Below are 20,272 nucleotides of genomic sequence, written 5' to 3'. Positions count from 1 at the left end.
CAATACAAGAAGGGACAAGAAAAGGAACTGGTTTCTCTTTCGCTCTCCCAGTTAGACTATAAGATGCATGAACCATTCACCCCCTCCATTACATGCAATCTCCCTCCCATCCCTATTCTATATTAACTTTAGATTCACAGGCTGGAGAAGATGGGTGGGAAGAGGGGGGCATAGAGGGGCTTGTGCACTTCTATACCACCCGAATCGATCAAGTCCCTTATGTATCACCTGCATCTGTTTGCATGCTGAAGACTGGACCATAGAAAGACCAATCTCAGAAGCAAACAAAATGTTTGCATTGGCAAGAGAGAGATAAAGAAAAAAAAATTCATACTTCTTTTCTTCTTTCTAAAACATATCCCTAACCCTCCACCCATTCGAGACCCAAAGTTGTAATCTATAAACAGGATTTTAAAAACATACCGCATAATTAAAGTTCAGCAATCATAATAAACACCAGTTCAACTAAACTCTACAGCTAGAATTAGCGCCACTATTTATAAAGTTCTTTTTTCCAGACTTTCTCAGTTTCAAGCTCATCTGTGACAATGCTAAACTATGCTGAGGTATTTATGAGCTGGCCAGAAGCTAGCTACATTACACAAATATTATTCTGATTTGACTTTACTATTTACCACAAGAAGGGGAGGGAAGACAGGGAAAGGATATGGGCTTTTCCAATATGGGACCCTTCCATTCTGTGACTTGCAATGGAAACTTTTCAATGTAAGAGCAGGTATAGCCTGAATGCATGGCACATAAAGCTAAAAATAACTTACTTCCAGTAGCAAAGGTGACAAAATATAAAAAACTGCGGATCACACTTTCTCTGCTGGTCAGAAATAGACCATTTTCCTGATAATCATTAAAGATGCAGAGACTATGTTATAAGCTCAATATGTACAAAAGAAAAATATTGGGACCAGTCCAGTAGCATTGGAGTTAAGTACTGTACATTGTGTTGGGGCCTCCAGTTTCCTGGATCAGCTGGGGGTTGGAGATGCTGCAGAGACAGCATTCATAACTCCTTGGTGGGAGCTGAACCATCGAAGATTCTGGAACGAGCTTTGGTACACGGTCCTTGGCTGAGGAGTATCAAGTAAATGAGAAGACTACTGGTGATGGTGCAGTGAAGGAAAACTTACAATAGCAGAAAAAATTCTCAGGTAGCTGCAAACGAAGGCTTATCATGCCAGATCCATTTTAAGTGAGCTGAAAGAATAAAGTAGTAGAAATAGGCTAAAAAAATAATATAAAGGCCACCTCCTATCATTTCATATTTTAAAACTAAATACTATATAATTCTGGGGCTGGCAAGCTCTTTACTGTACTCCAAGGGAATGGTAAGGTATAGGGGTGAAGTACCTTCTGCGCACAAAAGCAGGGCAGAATTTGGGGGTGATCATATGTGATAATATTAAAGTGGTCAAACAGGCACAAAAAGTGACAGCAAATGCCAAAAGGATTCGTCAGTGCAAAGGGAAAGGAATGGCTCTCAGGAAAAGAGATGTCTCTTGTAAGACTTCATTTTAGAGTACTATGTACAATTCTGGAGACCACCTCTTCAAAAAGATATAAACAGTATGAAGTTGGTCCAGGCAGTGGCTAATAAAATGGTCAGTGGTTTTCATCATAAAGTGTATGGGAACAGATTTAAAGATCTCAGTATGTATAATTTGGCAGAAAGGCGGGAGACGGGCGATATGATAAACACATTTAAATGCCTCTGTGGCATAATTGCACAGGAGGTGCGTCTCAACTGAAAGGAAACTTTGGAGCAAGGCAACACAGGATGAAAGAAAAAGCAAGTAGACTCGGGAGTAAACTAAGGATTTACTTCTTTATAGAAATGGTAGGTGTGTGGAGATGGCATTGACAAGAAATGTATCTGACTTCACAACAGCATGATGGCAAAAGCACAGAGGATCTCTAAGGAAAAAGAAGAGATAGCAGAGATTAATAGTTCGTACAGATGGGCGGACTGGATAGGCTACATGATCTTTGTTCTCATTTTCTATGTAAATAGTAATTCTCAAACAAGGGGTTCAAAACCTCCCTGGTTCACTTTTCAGGTCTTTCCCATACACTTGGGATTATAATGGATTATACTTCATAAAGAACCTTTCCCTATGCTCTTTGCCTCTTCCAAAAGGCAACAAATATAAAATTATTAGTTTACTGGGTTTTGTTTTATTCATATTTTTCTAGTTAACAATGAAAACAATTATCTCTTTTTTATTTTAATGCAGAGCACTTAGTAACAAATAATTCCATGTTTAGATAGCATGTGACTGTATCCACAAAAAAGTTATCTGTGTAAAACACACTTGATAAATAATTAGCATTTTTAGTAAACTTAAATATACTTATGGAGAGGGTTTTTTAAAAAAAAATTATTGTTAAAATAGATCTTCAATTCTCTCTTTTTCTTTACAATTCTTATTTTTATGTGTGCTGGTTTTAGTTTTCTATTACTTGGGTTTGTCTAGAGAGACAAAATGGTCTTTTACTCTTGGGTAGTGCATGCCTAGAGCTCTGTTCAAGTACAGACTTACTCAAGTGCAAGTTTGAAGGCTACAAGAACAATAAGGAAGAGATGAAAATGGCAGGACAGAGCAATATGGAATTCATCAATGACCAATTGAAGAGAAAAAGGTGAAGGTGGCAGTTCTTTGTTGTTGATAGAGCATTACTATATGGTGAAACAACAGGTACCTTGAAATGTTACATATAGAAAGAAATCTTTTTGTTGGCCTTTTTCTAGGTTGTGCGCAACTCTAAACAAATTTCAACCTGGAATCTCACACTGGGTGTAATTTTCTTTATGTGATAGTAATGATGCACTGTGTGAGTAGAAAAGCATCTCTTGAACACATAAAACTAGAAAACCATTATGTGCTCCCAAAACTCTCTTTCTTCATATCAGACATACAGACTAGTTCCATAGGCTTCACGCTCTGACCTGACAACTCCAAAGTCTATGTTTAACAGATGAATTTTACATTAAATGACTATAAGCTTTTTGTATTTAAAAAGTGAAGCTAGGCCAAGGTCATTGTCTGTCCATAAATATTACTGAAAAGTTGAATCTCAAAAGTCTACTCTATAAGATGTGCTGTAGGTACGTAAGAACTCATGGATACAAATAGCTGACCAAGTAATTGAGTGTCACAGGAGAAGGGTGCCCAATTGGATGGCCTCAGGAAACAGGAATCAGAGAAGACAGGGAGAAAGATTGGGGCTGTGTCAAAGCCAAGTTGCAAATTCTAATTTCCAGTGAAAAGCCAAAGCCTTTAATAAATAACTATCCCTCCCCATCCCCAATGAATTAGTGTTTCAAAGCTGTAATGTCCTCTTTTCCAACCCTTCACAATAATGTACCATGAACAGCATTTATTAAACTCATATGACAGCTCCATTAAGACATACTAATGAAGTATTTATGCTGGATTAAGGCCTACATGTTCAGTATTTCTATACAGAGATCAAGATTCCCATCTGAATAGACAACTGAACACGACAGAGCATGCAGAGTCTTAACGAGCCGGAAGGTTGGAGAATGTTAACAGGAAAGAGAGGGAAGGGGCAACATTCTTATGCTGTACTTTTTAACATCAGCTTTCATGCCACCATAAAAAAAAAATGTTCACGTAGTTTTACTTTTTTTTGTCCTTTCTTTAAAAACTAACAATTCCCTGTGGCAAGAACTGGGGTAAAGGCTCTTAGACTGTTGGACTTGAGAAACACATCACCCCTTCTATCTCTCTCACTTCAACTCTGCAACTGAAATTCACAAACAGAAAGCTGGGGAGGTGGGGGGGGGGGGTGAAGGAGAGTCATTACAGTTATTCACACAAAATATAGTTAGCTTCATGGCCAAAAAAAATTTCTGGACAGTAAAGTAGTACAAACATTAGTAACGCCATAAGCATCGATTTATCGGAAATCGAGGGAGGGTACCAGGAAAGACTGAAGGGAGGGGAGGGGAAAACTGGGGACAGCCGGATTAGCATTTGGGTGCAATATCAGCATCTATTTACAATGAAAGAAACTAATTTTGATGGTTAAAAAAATCAAGTCAGAATCTGTTCAAAGTTACAAAAAACAGAAAGATTAAAACAAGCAGCAACCTTTTATATAAAATTAATAATAAAAAAACAAAAATTGTCAGTAGCATCTATTTGAACTGCACATACACAAACTAGTCCATTAGTACAGCAGCTTGCTAGAAATTGACTTTGGTTCAAGCTCAGTTAAAAAAAACCCAACAAACCCACACACAAGGCTGAATGACATGTGTTAAGTTTCCTGTTTGCCGTTCACTAGTCTGAAATTTTTTCTTCCCCCCATGGCTGATTTTTGGGAGTACAACTCATATAATGTAAAGACAAAAGGAAAGCAATAAAGAATTTGCTATCAGCTGGGAGGGTTTCTGCTATCCCTTGTTCCCAAATTGAACTGGGCTACAACACTAACACACTTCTCTGCAACTCGTCCCTGACAGATAGAAGTCAGGATGGACGGTTAGATCCAACCATGGATCTTCTCCCTTAGCATCAACCAGCCTGAACAGTATTTCTGTATCTGTCTATAGGAGAATTTATCAGATTCAATGCAGAAACCCTCTCTGTGTGACAAATGGGGAAACATTTTGGGAGATGTGCACAGCAGTGATTCAGTTCATTTCTCTCAACATTTTTGGTTCCGACAATGTATTGGTAGAAAAACAAAGAGATCCAGTATTTGAATTGTCTTATTTGCTTTCCTACCTAATTCATCAAGTCTCTCTCTTCTAATGACCATTCCCTGACCCAATTACTAGGAAATTACAGACAGAGTCTAGGGCTGGCCACTGTGAGCATTCAAGACAAAGACGCTTATTGCCATTGGTATCCAGCAAGATACATTCACAGCTCAAATAGGTAAAACCTGGAGGATGTGTGCAACACTCAAGGGAGCAAAGAGAGAAGGGAGTTGTGCTCTTTGGCACTAGGGAAATCAATGCCAGTTGCTACTGGACTATGGCAAGGAGGTGGCAGACACAGCAAAGCAATAAGGCTGACTCCATGGATGACTTCCTGTGTAAACTAGCTTTGCAGCATCTCCAGCAGTTGAAAAGTACATTATGGGGAAGAAGAATCAACAATAAAATGTTAATAGAGGAGTATGATGTAGTTGTTAGAGCTACAGCCTCAGGTTGTGGGTTCAAACCCTGCACTGCTCCTGTGACTCTGGGCAAGTCACTTAATCCTCCACTGCCCCAGGGCAGATAAGGAAAATGCTTAAAGTACCTATTATGTAAACTGCTTTGAGTGTGGTTGTAATACAGGACCAAATCCCTTTCCCTTAATAACAACTTTAAAAATGTTTTAAAGCTGTAAGGCGGGTATTTGTTTTCTGTTCTCTAGGGCAGGTGCACACAGATATTATTGATATTGGCATCTACCATTACATTTCATTAAAAAGGGGGAGGAGAAAACCCCAAAACAAAAAATACCCTTTGAAATTTTCTCAAAAAGGAGTCATCAGAAACAGCGAAGATATGCATGTTTGGAGGGATGGTTGGGGGGGGGGGAGTTTGAGGGAAAATGAGAAGGCAGAAACACTCTGCAATACTCAATTTCAGTTAGGGAAAAGGGACAGGTGACTGCATTGCGATTCTGTGCTCTTCCTTTCTCCTCTTCTGGGGTGAGCATCAGAGACAAGCATGTCAATTTTGTATTTACTTCTAAACTTATTTACCAGTGCATTTTGTTGCTGTTTATGAAATTTCCAGGCTACCATACACAGGAAATATAGGATTTCAACAAGAATGCATCAAGACAAAAGTTCAAGCATTTTCTTTAAAACAATTAAAAAAAAAAAAAAAATCAAGCAAAAGCTGACCAGCCCTTTTCTAGTGAATAGGTCACCCTGCTTCCAAGTAAAAGTGCCATTAAAGGGGAGTCTAGCTTGGGCTTAGGAAGTTTTGCACACATCCTCCACCATTTCACAGCTATGCTTCTTGCACTATAAAATTAAACAGAACCACCCCACTCTTCATGCGATTACAGAAGGTTATCATAGGGAAAAGGAGAAAGAGGGAGGAAAGTTTCCCAGCAAATTTCAGAAAAACAAAACAAAATTCTGTGTGTCCACTCCAAGTGATTTGGAATCAAAAAGAAATCCATCCAAATTATTAAAAAAAATAATAAAAAGATACACTAGTGACACAGGCCTGCCTAAAATTGTACCAGATAAGAAAGGAACCTCGACACAATTATAAACATCTTTTACGACATACTGGCCTGTACAACAGACCTAAAAATGATAGTTAAAAAATATAAGAGAATAAAATAAGAGACATTGAGACCAAATCAAAATTCCCTTCCTATGTTTGATTTTGAATAACCAACCTTTTATCTTGTCCTTGCAACTGCTGGAAATGAGAAGTAGTCCCTTCACTTTTTTATATATATATTTTTTGTTTTGTTTTGTATTTTGTTTTTTTACATTTTTGGTTAGAAAGTTCTCCAGTCAGTGAAGCGATCCTGAAAAGAGAATGTCTGTTATAAAATTAGGCAAGTGTCCGTTTATTATTTCTTCCTTTCTTTCTCCCTCGACTGCCCTCCACCTCAGCAGCACACCTAGAGGAAGCTGACCACATGTGCAGTTAATGACCAGCTGGCAGCCAGACAGACATACTGCAGACTGGATTTGGCTAGTTGGCCAGCTCAGCTTGCCTCATCTCACTGTGCCTTGGAGGCAGTGGTGGTGGTAGAAGCAGCCCCACTGGTGGAGGCCACTGTAAAAAGAGAGTTCTGGATGGACTCAGCTGAGGTGGAATGAAGGCTGGCGATAGGTCCAGTAGCCCCCGCGGAAGCTGCAGCTGCAGAGACCAGGCTAACAGGGTTGCTGGTGAGCAAAGAAAGGTTCTGATGATTCAGGAACAGTGGGGCAGTCACAATATTGGGAGTCCCCCCAGCGTTAGCAAAGACAAGGTTCCCAGTTGCATCCAGTGATGTTATTGGAAGAGATCCACCAGATGCAAGAGCTGAAAAAGTGAGAAGAAAAAAAAATGAAATATGAAGACAAATTATAATGGCAAATGATACATTACTTTATTAGGCAAATGCCAGCAATAGCAGGAGCAAATAGAACACATAAGCAGCTGATGAAGCTTTGGCTCAAGCCAATTTTTTTAAAGTATTGGTTTAAAACAGGTGGTGAGAAATACATTCACTGAAAACTCTCCACAAGTTAATATTCACACATTATTTATACATGTAAAATACTACAATGAATAATAAAGTGCAAAAGTGCTAATAAAGTGCTCAGTCACCAACCGAAAAGTACAAAAGGTACTAATAAAAGTACAAGCGCCGGTTGTATTGAGGGACCATCATAGCACCATTAGCGTCCATCAGCCAGCCTTCACTATCAAGGGTAACTTACTAGTATATTAAAATGTTTTTAACCAGAAAGCTAGAGTGATTTGATTGTATGTTTATTTATATATTTTTCACAGTGCCCCCATCCTGACGATGCTATTGCGAAACTCGAGTCGAAGGGAGGCTTTTATGTTGGTTACAAGAACATGGGGGCCGTTTAAGGCGACTAAGGGTGATAGTGGAATTGATACAAGCACAGGATCTCGTATTTCACTGCCTTCCCACTTCACTTATCAGATAAGTGGTTCATTGATTACATTCTTGTGAACACTTTTTAGTAAGTTATCCTTGATAGTGAAGGCTGACTGAAGGACGCTAATGGTACTATGATGGTCCCTCGATACAACCGGCGCTTGTACTTTTAATAGTACCTTTTGCACTTTTCGGTTGGTGACTGAGCACTTTATTAGCACTTTGGCACTTTATTATTCATTGTAGTATTTTACATGTATAAATAACGTGTGACTATTAACTTGTGGAGAGTTTTCAGTATTTAGTTTTCAACACAAGTAATTATACTTAAATAACTCCTTAAGTTTTTGAGAAATACAAGCATCCAGTTCCTTAATCATATGTGTGTCAGCCTGACATGCTGCAATACTCAGTTTCAGTTGGGGGAAAGGGACTGCACTGAACTGTGATTCTGTGCTCTTCTTCTCTCTGTTAGTCCTAGAAAGCATATATACACATAACCACCTAAAAGGAAAGGACATTGGAACAGAATAACGACAAAACATATCAAAAAAAGTAAATCAATAAATCACACAGGTGTGCTTTTAAAAATAAGTAAAAAGGAAAAAAGAAAAGGCAGATAACAGAAGTTCTTTATAAAATTGCGGCATACACATTCAAATTATGATAACTGAATAGCTAATACAAAAACACCTGCTGCCTTTTAGGATATACCAGATCCACTTAAGGTTATATAGTGAGTCCGATATGCAAACTGTAGGGGTAAATAAGACAAAGTCATTAAAACCACCGATTATATAATGCAAGACTCCATATTAATGACAAAAAGGGGGTGATAAATCATAATCATCATCAAGAAGAAACACAAAAGTCTCACAGGAGGCCTGAAGTACAGCCCTCTGACTCATCACTTCAAACAGAGGACCATTAGAACACAATCTCCTTAATGTGATGCATATTGGGCTCATCATACAATTTTAAGTGGGTCTAGTACCACAGTCTCAAACTCAAACCCTTTGCAGGGCCACATTTTGGATAGGTACTTGGGTAGGTACTTGGAGGGCCACAGAAAAAAATAGTTAATGTCTTATTAAAGAAATGACAACTTTGCATGAGGTAAAACTCATTATTGTTTATAAATCTTTCCCTAATTGCTTCTGATAATTTCAGCTATACACAGCTGAAAGCAGTGCAACATGCAGAAAGTGAAGTTTAGATAGTTTTTCACTTTCTCCATGTTGCACTGTTTTCAGCTGTGTATAGCTGAAATTATCAGAAGCAATTAAGGAAAGATTTATAAACTATAAAGAGTTTTACCTCATGCAAAATTGTGATTTAGATTCTAAAGTATCAACTGCAAGAGACAAGATTTTGGTGTAGTCCTCTAGGCCTTTTTGTAAAGAGGAGACTCAATATCCGACTTGTGCCTGGGAAACTTGTGCCTTAACGCCCTGATTCTCCAAAAGTGCATCCCGATTTTAGGCAGCTGTAGGCGTCCTACAGCTGTCTAATCAGCCAATCAGGATGCACGTTTAAAAAAAAAAAAAAATGCTCCCCAGGCAGGCCTGAAGGCGCCTCCGGGAGCCTAGGGAGACCCGCAAGATGCCTAAGCTCGCCTAAGGGCCAATCAGGCCTTAGATTAAGTGGGGATGGGCAGACCCGCTATGCCCAAGGCCTGATTGGTCCAGGCTTCTAGAGCCTGGGCCAATCAGGCCTTAGGCTTCGGCGGGATGGGCCGGGAAGGGGCGAGCCCGCCTCATTTCGACCAGGCGGGCCTACAGGCTGGACGGGCAAGAACCGTCTGGCTTGAAGAACAGGTTAGTTTGGAGGTTTGGGGGTTGTTAGCGCCGGGAGGGCGGGGGGGGGGGGGTGCGTCTTCAGGCAGGAGGGATTGGACACCCTCCTGCCAGCAATCGGTATTGTCGGGGTGGGAGGGAGATGTGTCGGGGGGTAATGTGGGGGGGGGGCGGTCGGTAGTGTCGGAGGGGGGGGGGGCATCCGATCGGACAGGCCGCGGCCCGCTATACTTATAGCAGCAGAGAGATCCCTTGCCGCGATAAGTGTAGCGGGCCGTGTCTAATCTAACCCGATTCTCTAACCAGCGTCAGTAACATGGACGCCGGTTACAGAATCGGGGTTTTAGTGTAGGCCGATTCTGAATAGGACGCCTCTCCTGGGCGTCCTATACAGAATCAGGGCCTAGGTGTCTTGCGGGCCTTGCCTTCAATATAGGCGGCCTGCCTGGGGAGCATTTTTTTTTTTTAAAACGTGCATCCCGATTGGCTGATTAGACAGCTGTAGGACGCCTACAGCTGCCTAAAATCGGGACGCACTTTTGGAGAATCAGGGCCTAAGTGTCCAGTGGTTATGTCTGCAACCGCCTTCAGCTCTCACCTCCTCTAGCACCAGACACAACTGCCATCTTACATCAAGCAGTCACTGCCAGGAGAGGTGCCGAATTTCACGAGATTACATAAATACACACAAGCTGCACTGCCTCCAATGGTTACCTTACGTTCTGGAATGTTGCCCGCCTCACCGCTGTAACCTCATGCAAGCACTTTCCTGCGTCTGTACGCGATTGTCCTCTCCACTCTACCTCACAATCGGGTACAGATGCAGGAAAGTGCTTGTGTGAGGTTACAGCCGTGAGGCGGGCAACATTCCAGAAGAATGGCAACATACCGAGGGCCTCAAAATAGTACCTGGCGGGCCACGAGTTTGAGACCACTGGTCTAGTATATACTACAAGGCAACAGATGCTATATATTAGCTATTCAGTTATCACAATATGAATCTGTGGGCCACAATTTTATATAGGCTATGTAAAAGAAGTCTATCTATGGCTGCTTTTTCCTTTTCATTAGCACTCTTACATGATTTATTTCCCTTTTTTATATATATGCTTTGATTTTGCTTTATTCTTATGTCCTTTTTCTTTTTAGGTAGTTATATGTATGTATGCTGTCCAAGTCTGTTTGTTTTAATTGTACCTGATGGCAGACAATTCTGTTCTAAAATATTTGGGCTAATAGACATATGACAAAGGAACTGGTAGCTTGTTATTTCACACCACCTTTTTTTATACCTACATTGCAAATCGGTTTGAGCCAACAGTTTCATCCACTGCATGTGTGCTTTAAAAGATAAATTAGTAATAACTATACTATGCCAGCCCAGCAGAAAACTAATTCTTAATGGATTAGTATAAACAAATCCATTAAGAACATACAGTTCAACTTTCTCTTGTCCATTCATCAATAAATCAGCAGAAATTAACATTGATCTTACACAAATACATTTTACGACTTCAGTACAAAATCAGTTATTGGTCAGAATTTCTTTAACAAATGGATCACTTTTAGATATAAGAATGAGTTTTGTAGGAAAGTCCTGATTAAACACACAAAATTAGGCATAATTTTTGGGCACATCAGAATCTTTAGCTTGTCATGAAATTACACACTTCTAGCCTTGATTGGAATCTTTGGATTTTTCTTAAGCAGAGGAAGGATACCACAACAAGTGCAGATGTACTTTTTGTGTGCATCTTATCTGGACATACATCATAATTTCCTTCAATTGTTATGAAGCACATCAACATTTTCACCTATCTTTGCAATAGTTGTGTATTGCAAACTTGCCAAGAAGCTCAAGACAGCTGTAAACAAAACATTTGTTGCAATGATTAAAAATTTTAACTGCACAATTAGTTAAAGCTTGCAAAGGCAAACAAAGTTATGTCAGGGAGGAGCAGGACACAGCAGGGAGAAAGCTTCCACATCAGCTGCAGACAGTGTAAGAGAATTGCTGCCTCTGCCAACGACCTTATAAAGAGCTGAGCCAGGCCTGTTAAGTAAATACGGAGAAGTGGGAGAAGAGACGCTGGACAGCGGGTTAGGCAAGAGGAGAGAAAATAATGCTGGACAATAGAGGGGAGTCAAAAATTTTGGTCAGAGTTTTAAAAAATTTAATTGTAGTTAAAATTTTAACAAATTAATCGAATTAACAGTACCCATCCCTAACATTTATTACACTAAGAAGCTTATTTTAGAAGCTGTATTTATGTTCTAGATGTCTGAAAATCAGCATTTAGACATCTATATCACACAGATGTCCAAATGCCAATTTTATAAAGCCAGGATATAGGATGGCTGAAACTGCTCTATGTCCATATGGCAAGGGGGTGTGATTTGGGCAGGACTAGAAAGACCAAAAGATGAACGTCTAACTCTGAGTGCATAAGGGAAAGGTATTTAAACCAAATACTTGGCACATCCAGGTTACAGAGAGGTGCTCCAATTGAGAAGCTCTCCAATGAATGGAGTAAGGGAAATCACAGAAAGTAAAGTCCTGTTCCTGAAAGGCTCACAATTAAAAAAAAAACCCCAGCAAAAATACTTAATTGTAGCATGTGTTCTCCAATGACAGCAGGCATATATTCTCCTGGTATGGACACTACCAAGTGCACTGTCACTTTAAATCTTTAGGCAGTGCCCATATGGAGGAGCATGTGGCATAGTGGTTAGAGCTACAGCCTCAGCATCCTGAGGTTGTGGGTTCAAACCCCGTGCTGCTCCTTGTGATTCTGGGCAAGTCATTTAATCTTCCACTGCACGAGGTACATTAGATAGATTGTGAGGCCACCGGGACAGATAGGGAAAATGCTTGAAGTACCTGAACCGCTTTGAGTGTGGTTGTAAAAACTACAAAAAGGCAGCATACAAGTCCCAATCCGTTTCGCATATTGCGCGTTTGCCAATGCCTTCCCACCTGACGTTGGCTCGCAGGACCATCAGTTCAGTAACAAAGCTAAGAAGCTACCTAGGGGAGGTGGGCTGGTTGTGAGAATATATGCCTGCTGCCCTCGGAGAACACCTGCTATAGGTAAGTATCTTTGCTTTCTCCAAAGACAACCAGGAATTACATTATCATATGTGGGACTCCTAGGATCATGACTCTGAACGAAGATAATGAATATATAAACATGAGCCTGGCAAAACCCAAGAGGATCAGAGGGAAAGTTGGTGCACAAAAATTAAAAAGATTCTGAATTACTGCTTGTACAAACTGACTGCCTTTTCTGGAGTTTTGTTCCAAACAGTAGTGAAAAGTAAAGGTATGGATTAAGGACCAAGTAGTTGCTTTGCAGATGTCAATAGATGCAGAGCAGAAATGAGCACCGAGGTAGCCATAATTTGGAAAATGTGGGCTATTATATAGCCCTGTAGCTTCAACCAAGCCTGAGAATATGCAGAGATACAGTCCTCTAGTCAACTGGAGATGGTTCTCTTGGTAACAGGAACTCTAAGTCTGTTAGGCTCAAAAGTCAGAAAGAGTTGGGAGGATTCTCTATGAAGGATTGGTTGAGGTGGAATTCTGAGACAATTTTGGATGAGTTCGAAGCACTACTCTTTGTCATGTAGAATCTTGGGTAGGGAGAATTAGACACAAATGCTTGAAGTTCATTCACACGGTGTGAAGAGGTAAGGGCAATGAGAAAAACAACATTCCAAGTGAAAGGTTTGAAAGAGTAAGATGCAAGCGGTTCAAAGGGAGACTTTATAAGAGCAGAGAGTACCACGTTAAGATCCCAAGCAACAAGTAGAGGCTTGATCAGTGGTTTCATGTAGAATAAGCTGTTCATAAAATGGGCTTTCAAGGGATGTATAGACAGAGATTTCTTGTCCAAGGGAGAGTAAAACACACTAGCTCGTAGCATATAGATGTACTCAAACTGAACTGATTTTTAGACAGGTTCCAGAGAATGCAATGCACATCAGGAAGAAAAGTCTCATCCATTTGAAGTGGTAATAGTGCTGAGAGGAAGCTTTTCTAGATGCTTCAATGACAGCAGATATGGCAATCAAGAGGGAGAAAATATTTACTTGGTTGGTGAAAAAAACCCACACTGTTAGTATTAACAAGAGGGGTTTGGAGTGAAGGAGCAATCCCTCTTTCTGCATCAGCAGTGTTGGAAACAGTTGTAACTTGCATGGTTTCTTAGTTGAGTGCTACAGAAGGAATGGAAACCAAAACCTGGTATGGACAATGTGATGCTATGAGTATCAAGATGCCTCAATTTTGGTGAAGTATGAATAGAATTTTCCCCAATAAGAGATATCAGAGGAAATGTGTAAAGGAATCTGTCCCCTCCAATGAATGAGGGAGAAATCCAATGCTATGCGATTGGGGGTACATAGTCTGGAGCAGAATCTTGGAAGTTTGTTGTTGATGGGGGAAGCAAAGAGACCTATTCTGGTATTCCCCATTTGGAGAAAAACTGATGTAAGACGGATGTGCTGAAAGACCATTCATGAGGCTGAAGAAGTCTGCTCAATTTGTATGCCAAGACATTCTGCTTTCCCAATAAGTAAACTGCTATGAGAAGTATGCCGCAAGCAGTTGCCCAATTCCAAATCTCTATTGCTTTCATGCAAAGGGAGTAAGATCCTGTGCCTCCTTATTTGTTCAAGTATAACATGGCAACTTGATTGTCTGTATGAACAAGGACTACCTACTGGAATAGACAGTCCTGGAGTGTTTTGAGAGCAGATTGACATGGTGGGTTTATTTATGGCGGGACCATACTCCTTGAGTGTGAAGACTGTTTAGATGGGCTCCCCATCCTAACATTGAAGCATCTGTGGTTGGGTAGGGTCTATAAGGGAAGACCTCGAGTGAGATTGTGAGAAATCATCCACCACCAGAGAGTGTGAAAGATCCGAGGTAACTTGGATTATAGCAGACAGATATGCCCCTTGCCTTGAGAACATTAGGTTGACAGGGTCCATTGTAGAACTCTGAGGTGAAGATGTGCCAAAAGAGTGACATGTACCGTGGATATCATGTGACTAAGAAGACATAACATCTGACATGTGGAAGTTGTGTTAAAGGGAGAAGACTGCTTGACACAGGTAAATGAGACTGTCCACTCTCTGTTTTGATAGAAAAGCTCAACTATGAATAGTATCCGAGAGAGCCCCTATGAACTCCACATTCATATCATCTGAATGCAGGTATTGCTTATTGTGGGAGGGATGGAGGGAAGGGGAGGACATCTAATAGAGGAGCTTAGCAAATAAAATGAATAATTACTAGATGAGTTTGCTTTTAAGGAGTTCAGTTTTAGCCATATTCAGTTTGAGATGGTGGCGAGACATCCAAACGGCAATGTTGGACAGGCAGGCTAAAATTTGGGCCTGAACTCTCGCAGAGATATCCAGTGTGGAGAAGTAGATCTGGGAGTCGTCAACATAGAGGTGATACTGAAAACCATGAGAGAAGATCAGTGTACCAAGAGAGAGGGTATATAGGGAAAAGAGGAGGGCTCAGGAAAGATCCTTGGGGTACGCCAATTGACAGCAGGATGGCGGCGGTGGAGGATCCACCATAACATACGCTGAAGGTACGACAAGAGAGATAGGAAGAAAACCAGGAGAGAGCAGAACCCCAGAATCCCAGTGAGGACAATGTGTTGAGAAGGAGGTGGTGATCAACAGTGTCAAAGGCAGCAGACAGATCAAGAAGAATGAGTAGAGACCATTGGATTTGGCCAAAGTCATTAGAGACTTTAGCAAGGGCAGTTTCCATAGAGTGGAGAGGGCGAAAGCCCGATTGAAGCGGATCAAGAATATTATGAGAAGAAAGAAGTCCAGGCAACGTTGGTGAATGGCATATTTGAGTAGTTTGGATAAGAAGGGGAGGAGGGAGATAGGGCAGTTGGATGGGGATGTAGGGTCTAGTAAGGGCTTTTTAAGGAGGGGGTGTAACTACAGCATGTTTGAAGACATCAGGAACTGTAGCAGTGGAGAGCGAAAGGTTGAGGATGTGACAGATGGGGAGGATCACAGCGGGAGCGATGGATCCGAGTAGACAGGTAGGAATCGGATCAGAGGAACAAGGTGGTGGGTTTGGAGGAGGAGAGAAGGTGAGCAGTTTCCTCTTCCGTAACTTCAGCAAAGGAAGAAAGGGTCATAAGGGTTGTCGAAGGGAGGTCGACAGAGTGGACAGTCGGAAGGGGCGGCGGAGGAGGCAACATTGTTGAGAATTCAAGGTGGATCTTGTGAATCTTGTCATGGAAGAACTGCCATCGTCTGGGGGGACAGTGAAGAGGTAGTGGGAGGCGAGAGCAATTTGAGTAGAGAGATGAGTGTGGCAAAGAGATGGCGAGGGTTGGCACTAAAAAAGTTAGTTAAATGGTTGTAGTAGTCCTGTTTGGCAAGCGAGAAGGTAGATTGGAAGGACGTCAGCATGAATTTGTAATGGACGAAGTCAGCAAGTTTGCGGGATTTAAGCCAAAGATGTTCAGCAGTTCGGGCACAGGAGCGCAGGTAACGGATTTTGGGGGTCAACCAAGGCTGGGGTTTGGCACGTCTTACAGGATGGGAAGGTAAGGGTATTGAAAGAAGATGAGAGAATGGAGTTATAGGAGAGGACGGCTTCATCGGAAGATTCGTTCAACATAGTAGTAGAAAGGAGAGATGAGATGGTGGTAGAGAGCATGTCAGGGTCAATAGCCTGAAAGTTCCTAAACGTACGGGTAGTGATCGGTCGGTGTTGGTAAGGAGGGTGATGAGTCATGAAGGTTAACATCTCATGGTCGGAGATGGTAAGGTTTGAGGTGCAGAATTTGGTGATAGAGCAGTTGGAGGAGAGGACAAGGTAAAGGCAGTGGCCTTTCTGGTGAGTAGAGGGAAGTGGAGCACAGCTGGAGGTCATACAAGGATGTTAGAGCAAGAAACCTGGATGTATAGGAGTCAGAAGGTCTAATTTAGCAAGTAAAATGAATAATTACTAGATGAGTATGAGACCACTGGGCAGACTCAATGGAGTGCGCAGGTCTTTATCTGCCATCATTTACTGTTACTTTGATAAGGGTGCAGATGTAACTTTTTGGTAGTTGATGCCAAATCCGAGCAGCTCCAAAAGATGAATTGCCCAAAGGATGGCATGCTGAGCTGTTTGCTATGATCAACCAGTTATCTAAGTAGGGAAATACCTTAAACTCCCATGTGCGAAGGGTTGCCACCACTACTGCTAGGCATTTCATGAAGACACTAGGGCTGAAGTTGGTCTGAAGGGTAAGACTTTGTATTGGAAATGTTGAAATCTAATGCAAAAGTGAAGATACTTTCTGTGAGCAGGTAGGATGGATATGCAAGTGTAGGCCTGTAAGATCCAGAGAACAAGTCAATTGCCTTTTTTCCAGTAGAGATAGAAGGGTTCCTAGAGAGACCATGCAAAACCCATCCTTCAACAAATATTTGTTGAGGTCCCAAAGGTCTAGAATTAGCCGAGGGCCTCCAGTCTTTTTTGGTATCAGGAAATACTTTGAGTAGAACCACAAGACCCTTTTCTGCAGAGGAACAGTTTCTATTGTGTTTAGCTGGAGAAGGGCTGAGAGTTCTTTGTGAAGGAGGGTCTTCTGGAAAGATTTGAAAGGAGGCTCTTTTGGTAGGTGGTTTGGAAGTTTTTGATCAAGTGTAAGGCATAGCCTTGAGTGATGCCCCAAAGCACCCCTGGTCTGTTGTTATAAGAGTTCAACATTGATGGAAGTAGATTAATTTGTCTCAAATGGAGAGACTGGGTAGAAAAAGCAGGGAAATGTGCCATGTGGGACATGGACAATCCTCAGACCGCCATCCATTGCAAATTTGGCATAAATCCACAATATCCTGGCCTGAGGAGTACATCACACCTGGTAATGCAAAATCAAGGTGTTTTGAGGCAGATAGAGGCTTTTATTTTCAAATTGAAAAATCTAAGATGGCCACCTTGGCAGCGATTTTAGCACCAAAAATGGCCAGGGGGAGTTACACTGGGATCTAAAAACTAGCGAGTTTTGAATTTTAGAGGTGAGGGAACTTGACTCTAACCCCAGAACCCCCCAAAATTGATTTTACATCTCCCCCCTGGTTTTGTTTCTAAGGCTGTCAGCCTGTTACTCACTGTACCATGCTTCTCGGACCCAATACCCAATGAACTGGATGGAGACCTCAAGCTCCACCGGAGCTCATGCATGCAAATAGGGGGGGGGGGGGGGAGGAAACAGTCAGCCCTAATCCTGGAAAAACCACCATGGAGTCAACCTTTGTTCAAGCCCGTTGCGGATGAAGCTGGGGTGAGCTTTGCTCCCAAGGAATTGGTCAAGCCCGTTGCAGATGAAGCTGGGGTGAGCTTTGCTCCCAAGGAATTGGTCCCTGAGCCCCCGAACTGTAGTGCAGGCTGCCCAAATTGGTGCCCTGCAAAGCAGTCCGCCCCTTGGAAGCAGACTCTTGATCTCAGAGTCTGTGATCTTCCACAGCCAGAGATATTCCAAGAGTGGGATCTCCTCTGCAGCACCAAAAACCCTTGCAAATGGTCCAAAAACTGAATTATCATTTAAAAAAAAAAATATGAGTAGAAAAGACAGGCTCCTATCATCGTGCTTGTAGAGAGATAACAGAGGGATGGGAGGTGGAGCAAAAAAAAAATGCTAATGATGCTCCCTACAAGAATTCTCGCAAGAAGGGATTGAATACCCACACGTTCAGGAATGGAGTTTCACTAGAATAAAGAAATATACAGAGCTGATCAGAAAGACACTTTCTGGCTTGAATGCACAAGGAAAAACTGAAGAGGGCAGCAGAGCCCTCTGGAGAAGGAGATGGAATTGAAAACCTGGAGTAGACTCCTTCTGCATGGCTCACAGGCATGGAGAGAATACCCTACTGTCTAGAATGACATACCTATTGCACTAGAAATGCACATGTTAGTGTTAATGTCACATTCTTCCAGCAGACATCATTGATACAGGAAAGAATACCTTCTAGGAAAAATACTCCATTGACTTAAAACAGTGTCTTCATTAGGGATGTAAGGACAATGTTGATGTCTCTCGATGTAGAGGAGGCTTTTTTAATGGTGATTTGAAGTAATGAAGCCCTTTCATGAATCAAAAAATTAACAGCACTAGCAAGTACCAGAAACCTATCAATTGAGATATAATACCGTAAGCTGAGATACTTCCAAGATGTACTATGGAAAATGTCTAGAGACAAACATTAAAGACAGTATAAATAGTATGCTATCAAGAAATAAATGTTTAGGATCAGGCCCATTCATAAAACAGCAGATTGAAAACCTTTTCTACTCAATGATGTAATGACTATCTAATACACATGTGTCAAACACAAGGCCCGCGGGCTGAATCTGGCCCGCCTGGCCTTTTTATGTGGCCCTTGGTAATGCTCCTGAACTTCCCCTTCTCACAGCCCAGTGTGTCCTCACTTCCATGTTGGTCCGACATCACCATAACCCCGGAAAGTTTGCTGGCTTTGGCAGCAATTCGGCAGTGTTGTCCGTGGCTCCCCTTCCTGCCTTCCGTCTGCCGCGGTCCACACGGATGGAAACAGGAAGTTGCGCGTCATTGGAGACAGACCATTGCAGGCAAAAAGCAGGAGGGGGGAGCCACGTACAACACTGCTGGATCACTAAGGCTGGCAGACTCCTCGGCTTGGCGGTGACATCGGACCGGCGCTGGAGGGAAAGACACGCCGGGCTGTGAGGAGAGGGAGATCGGTGCTGAAGGGAAAGGCAAGCTGGGCTGTGAGGAGAGAGGGACCGGTGCTGGAGGGAAAGGCATGCTGGGCTGTGAAGAGAGCGAGATGAAGGGAGAGAGATTGGGCCTGTGGTAGTGTGGAGAAAGAGGGAAAAAGATACTTGAAGGGAGAACCGTTGGGAAGAGAAAGGGAGAAATGGTGGACCTGGGGGGACGGAGGCAGACAGGGGGAGAGATGGGATGGGGGCAGTTGGGAAGAGGAAGGGAGAGAAATTGGATCTGGAAATGGAAAATTGATAGGTAGCTGAAAATTGAAGGAGGAGGATGAGAAAGAGGGTGAGATTTGAGTGGACAGAAGCAGAAAAGAAAAAAAGGAGAAAAGTTGAAAGGAAAAATCAATATGTTAGAGACAGGGACTGGAGCAAGAGAGAAGAGGAGAACAAAATGGACATCGGACACTGGAAACATTATTAGAATATAGACAAAATCAGAAAGAGAAACTGGGACTAAAAGCAAAATGACCAGACAACAAAAGGTAGAAAAAAATAATTTTATTTTCTATTTTGTGATTACAATATGTCAGATTTGAAATGTGTATCCTGCCAGAGCTGGTGTTAGACAGCAAGCGTGAACTAGGACCTAAAAGAGAGAAAAAATATTTTTTATTTATTTTGTAGCCGGTGTGGGGTTGGAGAGGTTGTATCGCTATACTTCTACTAAGACTAACCCCCTCCTTTGCTGGCGCGAGTGTGGGTTTTGGCGGCGGCAGCAATTGATCCAACGCTCACAGAAGTCTTGTGAGTGTTGGAGCAGCCGTCACCGCCAGGGCTCACACTGTGCGTCAGCAAAGGAGGGGGTAAGTATCTTAATTAAAAATACGGCCCGCGACTTAGCCTGTGTTTTAGATTTCGGCCCCTTATGTGATTTGAGTTTGACACCTCTAATCTAGTATATGGGTATCTTTCAGCTACTAAAAGGTCTTAAATACTTGTTGAAAGCTCCAGGCTAGAGATTAAATGCTATCCAATTTCTACATTGTGGAGGCTTGCAGTTTGAGACTAGGATGAAGGAAAGAGCCCTCATTTTGAGTGATCAGCGATGGAAACAT

The 20,272-nt window shown here is 41.9% G+C and overlaps 1 protein-coding gene across 2 annotated transcripts in view; it reads right to left on the bottom strand.

Moving 5' to 3' along the window:
- Positions 1–20,272, bottom strand: part of POU2F1 (POU class 2 homeobox 1) — a 488,200-nt gene that overhangs the window by 35,791 nt on the left and 432,137 nt on the right. For both annotated transcript variants that reach the window (XM_033941614.1, XM_033941615.1), the window contains exon 16: positions 6,396–7,033. In XM_033941614.1, coding sequence (XP_033797505.1) covers positions 6,729–7,033 — 305 coding nt within the window. In that variant the 3' untranslated portion in view covers positions 6,396–6,728. The remainder of the gene's footprint in view (positions 1–6,395; positions 7,034–20,272) is intronic.

The sequence above is a fragment of the Geotrypetes seraphini genome, chromosome 4 (genome assembly GCF_902459505.1).
Source record: "Geotrypetes seraphini chromosome 4, aGeoSer1.1, whole genome shotgun sequence".
Lineage (NCBI taxonomy): Eukaryota > Metazoa > Chordata > Amphibia > Gymnophiona > Dermophiidae > Geotrypetes > Geotrypetes seraphini.
This window is presented reverse-complemented; position numbering and strand designations above follow the sequence as displayed.